General features: G+C 54.1%; 1 protein-coding gene across 4 annotated transcripts; it reads left to right on the forward strand.

Moving 5' to 3' along the window:
- Positions 1-7,601: 7,601 nt before the first annotated feature.
- EFNA1 (ephrin A1) lies at positions 7,602-16,444 on the forward strand. Of its 4 annotated transcripts, none has more exons than XM_067728040.1 (5): positions 7,602-8,048; positions 9,682-10,219; positions 13,764-14,059; positions 15,086-15,368; positions 15,543-16,444. In XM_067728040.1, the coding sequence occupies exons 2-5, from the start codon at positions 10,128-10,130 to the stop codon at positions 15,568-15,570; spliced, it is 699 nt and encodes a 232-aa protein (XP_067584141.1). In that variant the 5' UTR covers positions 7,602-8,048; positions 9,682-10,127; the 3' UTR covers positions 15,571-16,444. The 4 variants fall into 4 exon arrangements, with proteins under 4 accessions (XP_067584141.1, XP_067584143.1, XP_067584140.1 ...); XM_067728042.1 differs by lacking the exon at positions 9,682-10,219 and having other exon boundaries at positions 7,622-8,048; positions 15,086-15,151; positions 15,318-15,368; XM_067728041.1 differs by lacking the exon at positions 7,602-8,048 and having other exon boundaries at positions 9,574-10,219; positions 15,086-15,151; positions 15,318-15,368.
- The last annotated feature ends 37 nt before the right edge of the window (positions 16,445-16,481 follow it).

Below are 16,481 nucleotides of genomic sequence, written 5' to 3' on the forward strand. Positions count from 1 at the left end.
CCTCTGTATCTCCAGACTCTTTCCAGTAGTTTTCTCCTCTTTACCTATAACTGGGCCCAGATTTCTCCATTCAAAAGAATCCTTCCCTCCATTCTGCAAACTTCTCAAGCTACCAAGCTCCCTTAGTTGACATCTGCTTGTTTGCTCGCCCAGCTTCCATTTCCCCTTCTGGGGACAGAAGCCCAGTTTTCCTGGGGGACCCCCCTCATCCTCAGTCCACCTCCCAGGTCCAGTAGTGAGCCACTGTCCTGAGCCTGGCTAGTGCCAGCACAGCAGCCCCAGGCCACAAGGATTGGTTTGGGAATGGGCGTGTGGCCCAAGGAAGGACGCTGCGAGTTCTCCTTGGGCTCTTGCTGAAACAGTAAAGATGCTCTCCCTCTGCTGGGATGACTAAAGCAATGGGATGCTTGCCTGAAGCCTGCATTTTGCCTCCCTGAGAAATATACCTGGGCCCCCTCACTCTTTCATGGTTCCTGCCTGGCTCCCTGCAGGCACTGTTTGCAAACCAGCTCTCCACTCTCTCATGTCAGTTCCAGCACCTCAAACCCTAATTCTCTGCTCCATCTCCACACTTCTAACTCAAAGCACTGTCCTCAGGCCCAGTGGCCAAGAAGAAACTTCTTCTCAACCCATTCTCCAGGCTTTTTCTTTTTTCCTTTTTTTTTAAAATAAATTTATTTATTCTATTTATTTATTTTTGGCTGCATTGGGTCTTTGTTGCTGTGCACAGGCTTTCTCTAGCTGCAGCGAGCAGGGGCTACTCTTTATTGTGGTGCACGGGCTTCTCGTTGTGGTGGCTTCTCCTGTTGCGCAGCACGGGCTCTAGGTGTGCGGGCTTCAGTAGCTGTGGCACACGGACTCAGTAGTTGTGGCACACAGACTCAGTAGCTGTGGTGCATGGGCTTAGTTGCTCCGCAGCATGTGGGATCTTCCCGGAGCAGGGCTCAAACCCATGTCCCCTGCATTGGCAGGCGGATTCTCAACCACTGTGCCACCAGGGAAGCCCTCTCCAGGCTTTTTCAAGTTTTTTTTTTTTTAATTTATTTATTTTTGGCTGTGTTGGGTCTTCGTTGCTGCGCACGGGCTTTCTCTATTTGTGGAGAGTGGGGGCTACTCTTCTTTGCGGTGCACGGGCTTTTCATTGCAGTGGCTTCTCCTGTTGCAGAGCAGGCGCTCTAGGCACGTGGGCTTCAGTAGTTGTGGCACACAGGCTCAGTAGTTGTGGCTCACAGGCTCTAGAGCGCAGGCTCAGTAGTTGTGGCACACGGGCTTAGCTGCTCCACGGCATGTGGGATCCTCCCAGACCAGGGCTCGAATCCATGTCCCCTGCATTGGCGGGCGGATTCTCACCACCAGGGAAGCCCTGGTTCGCTTCCAGGGAAGCCCTCTCCAGGCTTTTTCAAGCACTTTTAAACTTAACCTGCTGAAACAGAATTCCCTGTCCTTCCTCCAAAACATACATCTGCAACTGACCCTTCTGGTCTCCCAGGCTTTAGAACTTGGTATCATCACCGACTCCCTCTGTACCCATCCAGGTCCTGGCTTGCCAGTGACAGAAACTGACTCCAGGTCACTTAAAACAGAAAAATAATTTATTGGAAGGAATTCCAGTAGTTCACACAACAGATGGAAAAGCTGGGAACCAAGGCACATGGGGCAGCCAAGACTACAGCCAGGATCACAGGAAGAGTCTAGGGAGAAATGAATTTTAAGTCCTTACATCTCTGAGTCCTTCCTTTGTAGTAAGAGCCCTGGGTGGAAGCACCTGACTGACTGAGCTCTAGCAGAAAGGCCTGGGAGAGCAAGGCTTTTATCTGGAGGCTTTCATGGCCCTGCCTCCCACCTGGGTTCCAGATGCTGAACTCACAGCTCCATCTTTCCCCCACATCCAAATAGCTGCTGCATCCTGTAGAGATCATTTCCAGAATGGTCTTGCATCACTCTGCACCCCCAGCGGCCTGCACTAGTTGCCCCTTTCTAGGAACAGCTGGATAGTACGGTGCAGTGGTTAAATCAGGACCCTCGAGCCAGATTGCCTTGTTTCAGATTTCAGCTTCACCGCTTTACCAGCTGTGTGACCTCGGGGAAGTTAAGAACTTCTCTGTGCTTTCACTTTGCTCATCTGTAAATTGAGGATGATAATACTACCTATCTCTTATGGTGATTGTAAGCAGTGAGTGCTTAATGTACACAAAGTGCTTCAGATGAGCCTGGAATGGAGAACATGTTCTATAAACGCGAGCTGATGTTATTATTCCCAGGGCAACCTGCCCATTATCCACTCTCAAATCTCCAAACCTCCCTTCTCTCTCTGCCTTCCCTCAGCCTAGGGTTCCCCAATGAAATACAACCCCCTCGGCTTGTCTCTGAGGCCATTCTGGGTTGGCCAGCTCCAGCTCAATCTGGAATGTCCTCAGCCCATGTAAAAGCAGTTTCCCTGTAAGCCACATCTCCAAAGAGCCTCCTCCAGGATGTCTATCCCGACACCTCCCCACACAGGGACTTCTGCCCATGTGAGGCACTTTTTCTTCCGAGTCACAAAGCACTGGTAGCCCATCTCCCCGAGGTATTTACCACATTCCACCTGCATTCCAGCTCTTTGTACACTCCTGCCCCTCCTCTCTGCGTGGTTCCAGCCCCCTCCCTGTGCCCAGCTCCAAGCTGTGTCGCCCTTTCATGCTGTGTGCCCTTCCCCCCCCTTACTTCATCAATTCCTACTCCTCTTTAAGACCCAGCTCGGGATCTCCAGGACCCAGCAGTGCCTGGCCCACAGTTAGTGGATGGAGAGTGTGATGGAGGGTACTAGATGGAGCCTGGGGGGCAATAAGGAACGTGGTGGGAGTAGATCCTCTCCCCATCTCCTTCCCCTCGCCCCTGCAGTCAGGGGAGAAAGGCCTGCACCTTCCCTCTGGGCATGGAATGCCCTTACCCACCATCCCTACCTGGGGAACCCTCAAAAGGATTTCCCCCATTCATCTCTGCCCCCACTGCACCTCCGAGCTCTTGGCTGCCTTGTCCCTGGGGCATTTATCAAGTACTACCTGGAGGAACAAATATTTGTGTTCCTAAGGCTCCTCCTCCATCACCTTCCCTGTATCCCGAAGACTCCCCTTCCTCATTCCCAGTGTCAGCACATTTACCCCCAGTCAGTCCAGGAGGTCAGGCCCAGGTAAAGAGAAATATACACCAGTCCTTCCTGACAGTCTTCTCCCCCAGGCTTAGCACCAGGCCCCTCACAGCAGCTATTTCCTTTGATCCATATAATAATTCCAGGAAGAAAGTAGCCTTGCCCCCATCTTACAGATGGAAACAGTGGAGGCTCTGAGACGAAAAATGCCTTTCCCAAGTTTCCATATCTGGGACTCAGACCCAGCTCTCACAGCACCACTCTCTCTCCTGCTCACAGGTTGCCTTATCTGGCCTTCCCTGCAGTGCCTAATGAACAAACTGACCTCAAAAAATATTTGGTGAAGTGGAAAGTAAGCCATTATCTGGACATCTACTGCCTGCAGGGACGGGTCAGGGCAGGCTTCAGCGCTGGAAGACTGCATCTCACAAGCCTGACCCACAAACCCCCTCAGGTCCCTCCCGTCCCACCTCCCCAGACCCTCTCCTCCCTCTCCCTCAAGGGCTCTGGTGAGGGAAGGAACTGCCCCCTCTTCACCCCCTTCCTTTCCCTTCTCCATACACACTCCCCCATTTGCCCACAGCAAATTCAGCACTTTGGGCCCAGGTCTTTCCTTTATACCCAGGAGAGTTGGGCAGTGAGGTGTGGAAAGAATAAGGTGCTGTGGACCCAAGCCCCACCGAGGCTGAGGCTAACCGTCTGAGTCCTGAATACCATCATGTCTAATCAGTGAGGGCATAATTCCTGCTTTTGCCCACCTCAAAATGTGTAGGAGTCTATAAAGATGAAATAGTACGTGATCAAATACACAGCTGAAAACACTGGAAGAGTGTAAAATGTTACACAAATGTAAGGGATTCCGAGCTGGCCGTAACATGGGCATTGAACTGTAACCTCTCAAAGATATTGACCATAAAAAATTCCAGAGCCATGGGGAAAAGAACTGTGAATTGTGCTTGCTTCTGAGATTTAACTTCTTTGGGTGATTTTTTTTCTTTCTTCATTTGTGCTTCTCCAAGTTTTCTGCATTGATCATGTATTCCTTCTGTAATTAGGAAAAAAAAGTTATGTAAAAGTAATGTCTGTGAAATAAAAGTGTCTAAATTCCTGCTTTTACACTGTGTTATAGTGAGAGATTAGGGGGAGGGGGACAGGGAAGTGGAAAAGAGGTTTATCAGCTGCACTGAGAGTAAATGTCTTCCCGCCCACCCTCACACAGCTGTTCTACCCTGGAGGACCAGAGGACCAAGGCTGGGTAGCTGGGAAGGAAGGATTTCTCCCCAGTCAAAATCACAGGGAAACGATTCCTGGCTCCCATCCCCAACTGCCTCCCTCAGACACCTCCACCTGGAAATCCCACTGATTCTTCAAATGCAACATGTCTGCACAGGCACCGTTCAGTGCTTATCCTGCTCCCTGTCTAACAAGACTCCTGTTTCTTTGGGGAACAGAGCAGATCCCATTTGAGGGAGGAGGGTCCCAGGCCCAGCCCCAGCCCTCCAGAACTGTCCCTTCTCCTGCACAAATGCTGCTGTAGCCATGGACACTGAACCAGTTTTCTCCCGAGAGTAAGTTGTCTAGGAAGCTGCTAGGAAAGATTTTCTTACCAGATAGAAAGAGACCCTTAGGAGGAGAAACCCTCTTGCTCCCATCCCTTCTTCCTGTGGCTCCTGCAGCTTGAATGTAGCTCTTGTACAATCAGCCATCTTGTAACCAGAGTCATGAGGACAGCAGAGCAGAGAGGCGGACAGCACTGGGTCTTTGACGACACTGTCGAGCTGCTGTCCCACATCAGAGGGCTTTGTGTTGGGGGAAACATAAAACCTCTTGCTTAAACCACTAGTAGTTGGGTATTCTGTTATTTGCAGCCAAAATCACTCCTAATTGATACAATGTCCAAAACTGTCCTCTTTGTTTACCCTTCCTGGGTCTGTTCCTCGCCTCCATTTCCTCTATGTAAATGGCACCTCTGCCCACCAAGCCTTCCCAGTCTCCTGCCCATGGCTCAGCTCCCACCCAACTCTGTCAAATCTGTCCTCTGTTCTCCCCCCTCTGCTGCTCCTCAGCTTCAGGCCCGTCTCACTCCCACCAGAACTCCTGCAGCTCAGGCCTAACCAGCCCCCCTACCTCTGAGCTCCCTCTTCTACCCACATTGTTACCCACAGTGATTTTTCTAAAATACAAATCTGATTATGTTTCCTACTTAAGCATCTATGGGCTACAGAATAATGTTCAAAATCCTGAGCATGGCAGTCAAGACCCTTGGCAACATGGCCCCCAAACCTCCTTCTGCTTTCATCTCTTGCCACTCCCCCAGACCCATTCTGTAATTTTAGCTACACCAGAGTATTCGCTGCACACACCCTAACCCCTCTACTTGTGTTTTTTTCCCCTCATCCCCGAATATGAATGCCTACTTATCCTCCAAAACCCATTTCAAATATCTCCTCCTGAGTCAGCTATGTTGGCAGACTCAAAAGCAGGCAGAGGAAAAAACATATATATCCCCTCCTTTGTGAAGCATTCCTGACCCCAAATAAACCCTCCTTCCTCTGTGAGCCCACAGCCTGTTGTTCCACTTATACCACTATTATAATTCTTATTTTATATTCTCAGTACATATTTGCAAGCACATTAGATTCCTTTAGGACAAGGGTATATTTCAGAGCCCCCAGCACCTCCCAGTACAGTATTTGATATAAGTGATTAAGTTTTGGTGGCATCATTAACAAACACCTTCTGGTGTTTTCTGTGCAGAAACCACGGTCCCATCCTTCTTTTTTTTTTTTAATAAATTTATTTATTTTTATTTTTGGCTGCGTTGGGTCTTCGTTGCTGTGCGCGGGCTTTCTCTGGTTGCAGCGAGCGGGGGCTACTCTTCCTTGCGGTGCGCGGGCTTCTCATTACGGTGGCTTCTCTTGTTGCAGAGGGCTTCTCACTGCGGTGGCTTCTCTTGTTGCGGAGCCCATGCTCCGCAACAAGAGAAGCCACCGCAGTGAGAAGCCCTCGCACCGCAGAGAAGAGTAGCCCCCGCTCGTCGCAACTAGAGAAAGCCCGTGCGCAGCAATGAAGACCCAACACAGCCAAAAATAAATTAATTAAAAATATATAGAGAGAGAAATATCTCATAAACAATCACAACAAATAAATTTTAAAAATATTTTTTAATATTGTTTACAAAGAGTGTATACATGAAAATATCTTCTGTCGTAAAGTTAAAGGAGAAAAAAGAATTACAAGATAGAAATGAGTCATATTTAACACAATATCTAAAAGCAAGCAAACAAAACCTTACAAACAAAAAGCTGCCAGGGAAGGGTTGAAGATGTTCACAGTAGCTGATGGTTCCCCTTTATTCTCCTGTTCTCTTGTTCAACTTGTGAAAAATATACACACATTACTAATAAAATGGGAAACATACACTTCATTTTTCATAATGACATAGGGAGAGGAGCAGAGACTGCTTCAAGCTCTGTATCACCTCCTCTGCGCCCTGCCTCATCCCACTGCCCAGTGATGCCCTTAGAGGCTGTGCCAGGTTGGCTGTGTCCCAGGGCCTTGTGGTTCTGGCCTTCCCCACCCCAAACCACAGGGCGCTCAGCAAGGCAGTAGCAACCGAGTAGCTCTGCACGGTCCAGACTGGGAATGGTACCTCCAGGCCAACAGTGCCCCACAGGTGGACAGCACCTACCTCCAGAGGCTGGGCCTCCCCCACGGCCCTCAGAGGGTTAATCCTGTCCCCGAGGAATTTCCAGAAAGGACTCATGAGGGGAATTTCCCAGACAGGCAGGCAGACAGACAGACACCTCAGACGGCTCCCGCCACTGAGCACAGATGTTTGCCTGAGGGTGGCGATGCTGAGAGCCAACACAGGCGCACAACTTTGTGGTGAGAGGTAGCCCAAAGCAAGAACCAAGACAAGACCCGCCTGGGCAGGCTGGGGGCTGGGATGGGGGAAGGCACGGGGCTGAGCTGGTTTGCAGGTCGAGTCTCCGAGCCAAAGTCCCTTCTGCGGTCTCGGTCTGGGTCTCTCAGTACCTGCAGCTCTCCTCCTGGTCCACCAGGAGTCGCAGCGGCTGTCGGAGTGTCCAGGCAGCGCGAGGGAGGTCGTGGGTCTGCAATCTCGGCTTTTCCTCGTAGCAAGTCTATTGTATAAATGGTGGCTTCTCTATTTCCCCTACTGGTCTGAGGGCTAATCAAGGACAGGGATTTTATCCTAGACGCACCCTTACCTTAGGTGCTCATCACAACAGCTGGGGTCTAGAGGTGTCCCATTAGTTCGGACGAAAGATCCCCATACGCACAAATACTAGGATAGGAGAAGAGTGATTGAGCTCCAAGCCTTCAGAGAGAATGCTGGGGACAGTGCCAAGCTGGGGAAAGAGGGCTCCGCGTCCCGTTCGTGCCCAGAATTTCCCCCCACCTCTTCTCCACCCGGCTTGCTCCAGCCCTACACGCAGGCAGGACGGGAACGGACATGGCCCCGCCGGGCTGGGCCGAGCGAGCCCGAACCTGCCCGGCCCGAGCGGCGCAGCCCAGGGGACCCCACACTTTCCCGCCCAGAAATCCCGGCGGTCAAAGAAACGGGGGAACGTGCCCCAAACTGTCTCCTCCAGGGGGCAATCCTGGGCCACCCTCTCTGAAGAACTACCATCACCCCTTCCTTCTCTAACCCTTCCGGTTTCTTTTCAGAGCAGTACGTACCGCAGAAGTAACACTGAACAGTGATTTCTCTCACTCAACAAAGATTTCTTGACCACCTACTACGCGTGCTGGGTGCTGTGCCAGGCGCTGGCAATACAGCAGTGAACCAGCAAAACTCCCTGCCCTCGTGGGACTTCGATTCTATGGGACACGAGCAGAGGGATGGGGTAATCTCGCCTGGGACACGTGGGTGGCCGACACCCAGGTGCCCTCCCAGGTGAGCAAAACGGGCGTGAGGCGCCGCCCTGGGGCTGGTTCGGCGGGTAGACTTCGGCCCCGGCGGGAGGGGCGGGCTGCACCTCGCGTAAACGCGGGGCCGGGCACGTCGCCTGGGGGCAGGTGCGCGCGAGGGGGTGGTGGTAGGGGCCGTGCGCAACGCCTGGCCGGGACCCGGCCGCCAGGTTACCGAGCCAAGCCCCTAGTTCGCGCGGGGTAAATATTTATCCTACGCGCGGCGGAATCCGGCTGAGTAGGGCCTCTAGCAACTTGCGTCCCCCACGGGGTAGGGCCGGCCCAGGCCCTCCGCCGTCCCAGGCTCCTCCCCGGCGGGGCCAGCGCCGGACTAGCAGCTGCGTCCCGGCCCCGCGTAATTACAGGGGCTGTGGCCAGGCCTGGCCGTAAAAGAGGAGGATGAAACAGCCTGGGAACCGGGGAAGCTGGGTTCGAGCCTCAAAGGGGCCCCGGGTCTGCGGCTTCCCGCGTTGCTCAGCCGCTTGGAACGGCTGGCCAGGGGTGTGTACAGACTCGCAAAATCAACTCCGGACGGGCATGCAAACAGCCACACAATTACACACATGAATCACCAAACGCACGCAGTCATACACACACACATGAATCACCAAACGCACGCAGTCATACAGCATTAGGACTTCCAGCTCCAGACACACACACACACACACACACACACACACACACACACACACACACGAACCTGATCAAACACCTGCCCGCCCTCTCCGCCCCAAGATCTGGGAGGCAGACACTCACCCGCCAACCCCTGCCCCAGACGGTGCAGATCCTGGCGGGGAGAGGAGCCCCGAGAGGCGAATTCCAGCGGGTTTGTTTACACTGCTCGGGGTGCGGGGTGGCGAGCTGGATACTGGGGCCTGACTGACTGGGAGACCCAGCCCAAACTGGGCCAGACCCAGTCGCCTAGTCTGGGACGCTGCACAAAAACCCCCTCCCCGCCTTCAGCCCCCAGCCCCCAGACGTTGCTCTCCTGTGCATGTTTCCCCTCCTCTTCACACACTGTTCACAAACATTAGCATACGTACGTCAAAGTTTCACACGCTTCCCCACACGCGGCTGTGATACTACTCACAAATGCTTTCACACTTGCGCGCCATCACACGTATTTACACATGCCAGATGCACATGTGTGGTTACAGTTTGTCACCCTTCAGGCCCAGATTCTCACAGTCCATATTCAAAGCCTGTTCGCACGGTACACACGTGTTAGCACACACTCACACACAGGTCATTAGTGCCCTTTGGAGCCTTAGAAACAAGAGCGAACCCCCTCGCGGGCCCAGAATCCCGAGTCTTCCTCCCTCTCACAGGCACTGACGGACAGAGGAGCCCTAAGCCCCGGCCGCACACGTTACACACTTGATCACACACAGGGTTGCACTTTATTCCCGGCATCTAGGCGATGACACAACCTCCCAAACAAAGACAACATTGACAAACCCAACAAAAACAAACAGCAGCGTGTGTGGGGAGGGGCAGCCGAGCGCAGAGTCCAGGAAGGGGGTGGGTAGGAGGAGAGTGTGGAAACGCGGGCGCCCGAGCCTGGGTGTGCAAGACTCGGGAAAGGTGCGGGACCTATCAACAACCTCGCACCCTTCAAGATCGGCGCACGGCGCCCGCCAGCCGGGTCCCGCACCCGCTGGTTAGCAGACCCGCACGTGGAGTTCGTTCCCTTCTCCCGCACGAGACTGGGCGGGGGACACAGACCCGCCAGCCAGCACAGGCCCACAAAGCTGCACGCGTATCCACGAGTGAGCAAACACACAGCGCTGAGCAGATTTGTCGGTGCGCGCTTTGCTCCCCTCTCCTCCCCTCCCCCCTGCCCTCCCCTCCTCCACCTCCCCAGCCCCCAGGCCCAGGGCAGCCGCGCGCCGGGCGGGGCGGGGGCGGGGCGGGGTGTCGGGCGGCGCCGGCCCAAAAGGCGGAGTCGCGGCGGGGAGGGCCCAGAGCTGTGAGCACTGTGCTGAGCGCGCCGCGGAGAAAGCCTGCGGGAACCCAGACCCGGAGGAGACCCTCGTCCCCGCCCGGCCTGGCCCGGCCCCGCGCTATGGAGTTCCTCTGGGCCCCTCTCTTGGGTCTGTGCTGCAGTCTGGCCGCTGCTGACCGCCACACCGTCTTCTGGAACAGTTCAAACCCCAAGTAAGCCCCGAGTCTCCGGCCGACAGCCTGGGCGCCCGGTTGGCACTGCTCCCCCCTCCAGGTTAACTGTCCCGGCTAGCCCCTAACCTGAGTCTCGGGGAGGTGACCGGAGGCGGGAGGGATCCCACAGACTTTCTTCTCCCGCATAGCTGGGAGTACCCCACCCCAGGGCAGGACGCTGCCCGCATCGGCTTGCACAGGCACTGCCACTGCCTCTCTTTTCCTTCCTTCTGGCACCCCTGTTACTCCGAAGTGAGGGACCCGCGTTGAACAGTTCCTGCCTTTAGCAGGGGCCACTCTGTCTGACCGCCAGGGCTCTTGTTCTAGGCCCTTCCACTGAGAAAGCCTCTGTGCCTCTCCTTGTGTGTTACTTGGGCATCTGCCCACACTGACAGGTCTTGACGTCCGGAGTAAGCAGAATGCTTATTGTAATCCTGGAAGGACCCTTCCGGAGGGACCTGGGCTGCCAGCATTAAGTGTTCATTCTGTATTTAAGGTCACCCTGGAAAGCCCTCCCCCCTCAAGAGTCTTTAGAGGTGGCATGAATGAGGCATATGCTGTGTGTGGGTAGGCTTGAGGGTATCTGAGGTTCAGGTAGTAAAACTGAAGAGAAGGGGAGAGCGAGGTCGTGGGAAAGGTTCCAGAGGACAGGAAGGGGTTAAAAGGGTTACAAAGGGCTCTGGGCAGGAAGGAGTTAATTTCTCCGGGGCAGATTTAGGGCTGTGAGGCAAATGGTATGGGGAGGGAGAAGCTCCATCGGACCCTTTGTTCTTTGTTCTTGAGTTTTCTGAAGTTATGGGAACAATATTTGCAGGAAAACGGGAGAGGGGGGTAAGGTGGAGTCAGGAGAGGAGGGCTGGACACCTTGGGGTCGGGGGTGAAAAACACTTCACTCAGCCCAGCCACCGGCAGCCCTAGCAGACCTACCCCCCACTCCCCTTGAGAAATAGATTGTGCCAGTTTCCTCTTGACCCTGTGGCAGCATTGCCTGGTAGGGGGTCTGTCGTCTGTGGCGTGTTGGGCAGGGAGGAGACAGCCAGCTGCCAACCCCAGAAGGCAATGCCCTCTTGCCCATTGGCCGCCTGACGGGGCAGTGCAGTCAGCCCTCCCCCACCTCACTCCTTGCTCTCTGTTCTTTGCTTCTTTGACCCAATCTTGTCCTAGAGGGAGAGAGCAAAGTCCCTGTTTATGCCCGTGCCAGGTGTTGGCTGAAGGAGGAGGAGGGGACAGGAAGCCAGGAGTAGGGAGGGGGGGACCCTGGCCTTTTCCGTTCCCAAGCTCCCAGGTTTCCTCTCTTTCAGGAAGGAGCCTCTTCCTTGCCCCCCCTTCCCCGCCTTCCCTGACGCCGCTGCCCCCCTTTCCCAGATGGAGAGCAAGAGTCAAAGGAGTGCTAAGTGGAGCAGATTGTACCCCCAGGAGGGGGGTGATGGGCACACCCACCAAGCACAGCTTCTGCCCTGTCCATCTGGACACACACACACACACACACACACACACACACACACACTATCATACCCAGGACTAAAGAGAAAGCCAGCCCAGAGTGGAGGCCACAAGCAGCTAAGCCAGGCCCAGCTTGAGGGCAAAGACGAGGTGGTAATGAGCTGGGTGGGTATTAGGCTGGCATGGGTGACTCAGGGCAGTGGGCATCAGCCCTGGAATCTCCAGGCCCCAGTCAGGGGGCAGCATGGGAAGAAGGGCAGTGCCACTGTGAGCTGCACCCTGGCCTCCTTGGTGCTAGAGGGGCAGGTACCCCACCCATTCAGATCTGTCAGCTCCCTTTGCCTGGAGGACAGTGCCCAGAGCAAGTGGGCACTGGGCCATCCTGGGGTCCTGGGGGCTGTCCACATTTGACAAGGGGAATTTTCACAGGTTCTCATGAATGCTGGGGTGGGTGGCAGAGGTAGATGAAGAATGAGTCAGTGCCCGTCATGGGAATGGAGGAAAGACGCCAGACCCAGAGCTGAAATACCTGTTCTGAAATGGCTTCTATGTTTATCTCTCCAGAGAGGAATTTTAAAAGCCTCTCTCTGCGCCTCCTCCCTCCCTCCCTCTCTCTCTCTCTCTCTCTCTCTCCTCTCTCTCTTTTCCCCAGGGTGGGGGAGGGGCCTTGGTAAGCCTAGCTGGAGCACTGGCACGCTCCTGCAGAGCCAGGCCTCTTAAGGGTCATGCTGACTGGGCAGTGGGTGCCCACCTCAGAGGCCTCTTGCCCTAACCCCTGCCCCTCTCCCCACCACCCATGCCCCTGGCTTTGGTTTGAAGCAAGTTGGCAGCCAACTCTGCTGAGTCTCTAGCTGGCAGTGGTTGGTGGAATTCAGAGAAGCTGACCGGCTTGGAGAGGGAGGTGGGGAGGCACTTTTTCCCCTACTAGGACCCCACCTAGACTGGAGCCAGGTGTCTAGAGCTGCGGGGGAGGGGTCGGTGGGCAGTCCGGCTGGAGCCTTTGGAGCCTGGGGGGAATGGGCTGGGGGAGGGGAGCTGTCTCCATCTTGGGAAGAGGGAGGGGAGAGGCCTTCTCAGATCTGAGAACTCCAGCATTTCTGGAGCTCATTTCACAAGAGGTGAAAGTACGACTTTTGGAGATAAAGGGACAGAGAGGTTTTGGGGTGCTTTGAGAGAAGTGGACAAGGAGAGCTGAGCATAGATTTGAGTAGCTAGAAGGGGAGATTTGAGGGCACTGGATGAATTGATTAAAGCAATTTAACTCAAAAGGACTGGACATTATCTGTGGGCATGGATGTCCTGGGTGTTGGGGGAAAAGTGAAGTTGAACAATGTGAGACATACTCAGTGGGTCAAGGGGAAAAATGAGAGGAGTAAGAGAAGTGAAGACAGATTGTTGGACGCCGAGTACTAGCATGGGAAAGAGAAGGGGTTATGTGGGTCTTGATTATAGAATGGGCCAGTAGGTTCTCAGATTGAGGTCTAATAGCAGTTAAAGGAGCAAGTGGTAGAATAGAGTTGGGGAAATATTTATAGGTAGAAGAGTGAGCAGAGGAAATATTTAGAAGCCTATCCTTAGGTAAATATCAGGGAGGTTATGGGAAGTGCCTTGATACCTGAAAGATACTAAGTGGGTGCTATTTAGAGGATTAGTGGCAGACGATGGAATGTTTGGAGATGGTGGAAAGATATTTAAGAGATCAAGAACAGGGCTTCCCTGGTGGCGCAGTGGTTGAGAGTCCGCCTGCCGATGCAGGGGACACGGGTTCGTGCCCTGGTCCGGGAAGATCCCACATGCCGCGGAGCGGCTGGGCCCGTGAGCCATGGCCGCTGAGCCTGCGCGTCCGGAGCCTGTGCTCCGCAGTGGGAGAGGCCACAACAGTGAGAGGCCCGCGTACCGCAAAAAAAAAAAAAACAAACCCAAAAAACAAAGAGATCAAGATCAGTAAATTAAATACTGGAAGTTGAGAGTTTTAAAAAATCTTTGGTGGGGGCGGTGGTCCAGTATGAAATGTGAGGGGTCATGTAAACATTTGGAAGCTCAAGGCTCTGGCCTGGCTTCTGAGTGACCACCAGCTTTCTCTACCTCTGCGCATGCCCAGGTTTCGGAATGAGGACTACACAGTACACGTGCAGTTAAATGACTACCTGGACATCATCTGTCCTCATTATGAGGATGAGTCTGTGGCAGATGCTGCCATGGAGCGGTACACACTGTACCTGGTGGAGCGCGAGCAGTACCAACTGTGCCAACCCCAATCCAAGGACCAGGTCCGCTGGCAGTGCAACCAGCCCAGTGCCAGGCATGGCCCAGAGAAGCTGTCTGAGAAGTTCCAGCGCTTCACACCCTTTACCCTGGGCAAGGAGTTCAAAGAGGGACACAGCTACTACTACATCTGTGAGTGCCCGGGAGGCATGCACACAGGTGCATACACTGGGGGGACACACCTGGCATGATGTACATGCTTCAGTACATGCTTAGTGGGAAGGCAAGCAGCACACGGCCCCTTCCAATCCTGAAGTCTGTTTTCGTTCATTCCCATTACAAATGTGGAGTGAGCTTCTACTGTGTCCTGGGCACTCTGCTTGGCACTATAGGCGCAGAGATAAATAAAACATTACAGAGTCCCTGTCCTCCAGGAACCTGGAAAGGGACATACATAGATTAACAGACCATTAGAACAGGGTGATATGGTAGATATGAGCTCAGGGGCCCTGCGGAAATGACTTGAGTACCTGCTAGTCTGGGGTGGGGGGCGCACCTCAGAGAAGGCTTCCTGGGGAAGATGACCCAAGAGTTCAGGACAGACAGAGGAGCTGGCCAAACAAGGGGACGTGTGCAAAGAGAGCATGACATCTTCAGGGAACTTCATATGGTTCAGACTGACTGGAACAGGAGGGACACTTGGAAGTGGGGAGATAGGAGCTTGGAGAAGTAGACAGGGTAGAGCTTGGGGGCCTAAGAAGTGCTAAGGAGTTTGGACTTTATCCTGAGGGCAGTGGAGAGCCACTGGTGGATTTTACAAGTTGTGAGATCAGCTTTGTACAGAATGAATCCAGGCCTCACCCTGTCAGTGGGGCTTAGGCAGGGCGAGGACAAAGTGGCCGGGTAAGGGGAACATATTGTGCAGGTTGCCCCCAACTTCAGGTTGGGGGGAGTGGAGGATGGGCTGTAGGGAGGGGACAGTGTCTATGTTCTTTTTACCACCACCTCCAAAGTCAGGGGTTATTCCCAAGAATGGGAGCTTGCACTGAACTTGGGGCAGAAAGTGGGCAAAAACTAAGGAAGGTGAGAATCAAAGATTAGAGGGAAGAGAGGGATTAAAATGAGTAGGGACTGAGAAAGCAGGGTCAGAGGTATTTACGCTTATATTTTCTTCCAAAAAAGTTTCCTTCCTTATCACTCTCTGGATTTATTTTGTAGCCAAACCCATCCACTACCAGGAAGACCAGTGCTTGAGGTTGAAGGTGAACGTCAATGGCAAAATCAGTGAGTGTCACAGCCTTGTGGGCCTCCTTGCTCCATCTCTATTCTGGGCCTGGTCTAGTGATCTGGGATGGTTGGGAAGTCCCACTGCCCAGCCCACCCAGCATTCCCACCCCTCTGCCTCCTTGGTGTACCAAGCACCTGACCTAAGACCATCCTTATCCTTCAGCTCACAGTCCTCAGGCCCATGCCAATGCACAGGAGAAGAGGCTTCCAGCAGGTAGGTGGCTGGAGCAAATTGGGCCTGGGGCACAAAAGGGGGTCTGCTTGAAGAGGTTGGGTACAGGAGGTGGCTCTTTTGCCAGTCAGGGGCAGGGGAAACCTCGCTGGGCTGAGGGCCAGTGCCAATAGGGGGGCCGCTCACCTTGGGGGTCTCTGCCCTCTTACCTTGCAGACGACCCAGAGGTGCAGGTTCTACATAGCATTGGTCACAGTGCCGCCCCCCGCCTCTTCCCACTCGCCTGGGCTGTGCTGCTCCTGCCATTCCTGCTGCTGCAAACCCTATGAAGGTGTATGCTGCATGCGCTGTAAGAACTGGAACCGGGCTGAGGGGGCAGGGCGGGCCTCCCTCACCTGCCTGGGGCCCCTCCCAAAGCCCTAGTCCTGGGAACCACTCCTACCACGTGCACAAGCTGCCACCCAGCAGCGTCAAAACGGGTCAGTATTAAAGCTTTCAACCCAAAGGAGGTCAGCAAGCCTGACAGTGCCATCCTCGCCTCCACCTCAGAGGGATGGACAAAGAAGTGGACAGTCCTTTCCCCTTCATTCCTGCCCTTACGCCAAAGAAACGGGCTGTGCGGACATGGCCTCTTAAGAAGGGCACTGTGGGAGCCGAGCTGAAGGGGGCTTGGGCTTACATGGATGGACGCTGAGCTTGGCAAAGATGTCCCTCCCAGAGAGAGCCAGGATGGCTCTGAAGGAAAAGCAAGTTTCCTGCTTGGGAGCCAGGGACAGGAGAGGCAACATGCTTGGGCTGACCCAGCATCTCCCCCGAGACTGTTCTCTGTGGAGGTGCCACGGAGAGGACTGTAGCCAGGCACTACATCCTCTCCCACCCTGGGGCATCACTCCACAGAGCTGTGCCAGCAGGGGGGCTGTGCCAACCTGTTCTTAGAGTGTAGCTGTAAGGGCAGTGCCCATGTGCACAGAGTCTGTGCCTAGACTGACTGTAGCCTGAAGGGCAGGGCCCACGAGTACAGAATCTGTATATGAACTAGATGTGTGTCTGCTGATTTCTACAACTGGAGTTTTTTTATACAATGTTCTTTGTCTCAAAATAAAGCAATGTGTTTTTTTGGACGTGCTTTTCTGCCCTTCCATCCTAATTTATGAC

Source organism: Pseudorca crassidens, chromosome 2 (assembly GCF_039906515.1).
Source record: "Pseudorca crassidens isolate mPseCra1 chromosome 2, mPseCra1.hap1, whole genome shotgun sequence".
In the NCBI taxonomy this organism is placed as follows: domain Eukaryota; kingdom Metazoa; phylum Chordata; class Mammalia; order Artiodactyla; family Delphinidae; genus Pseudorca; species Pseudorca crassidens.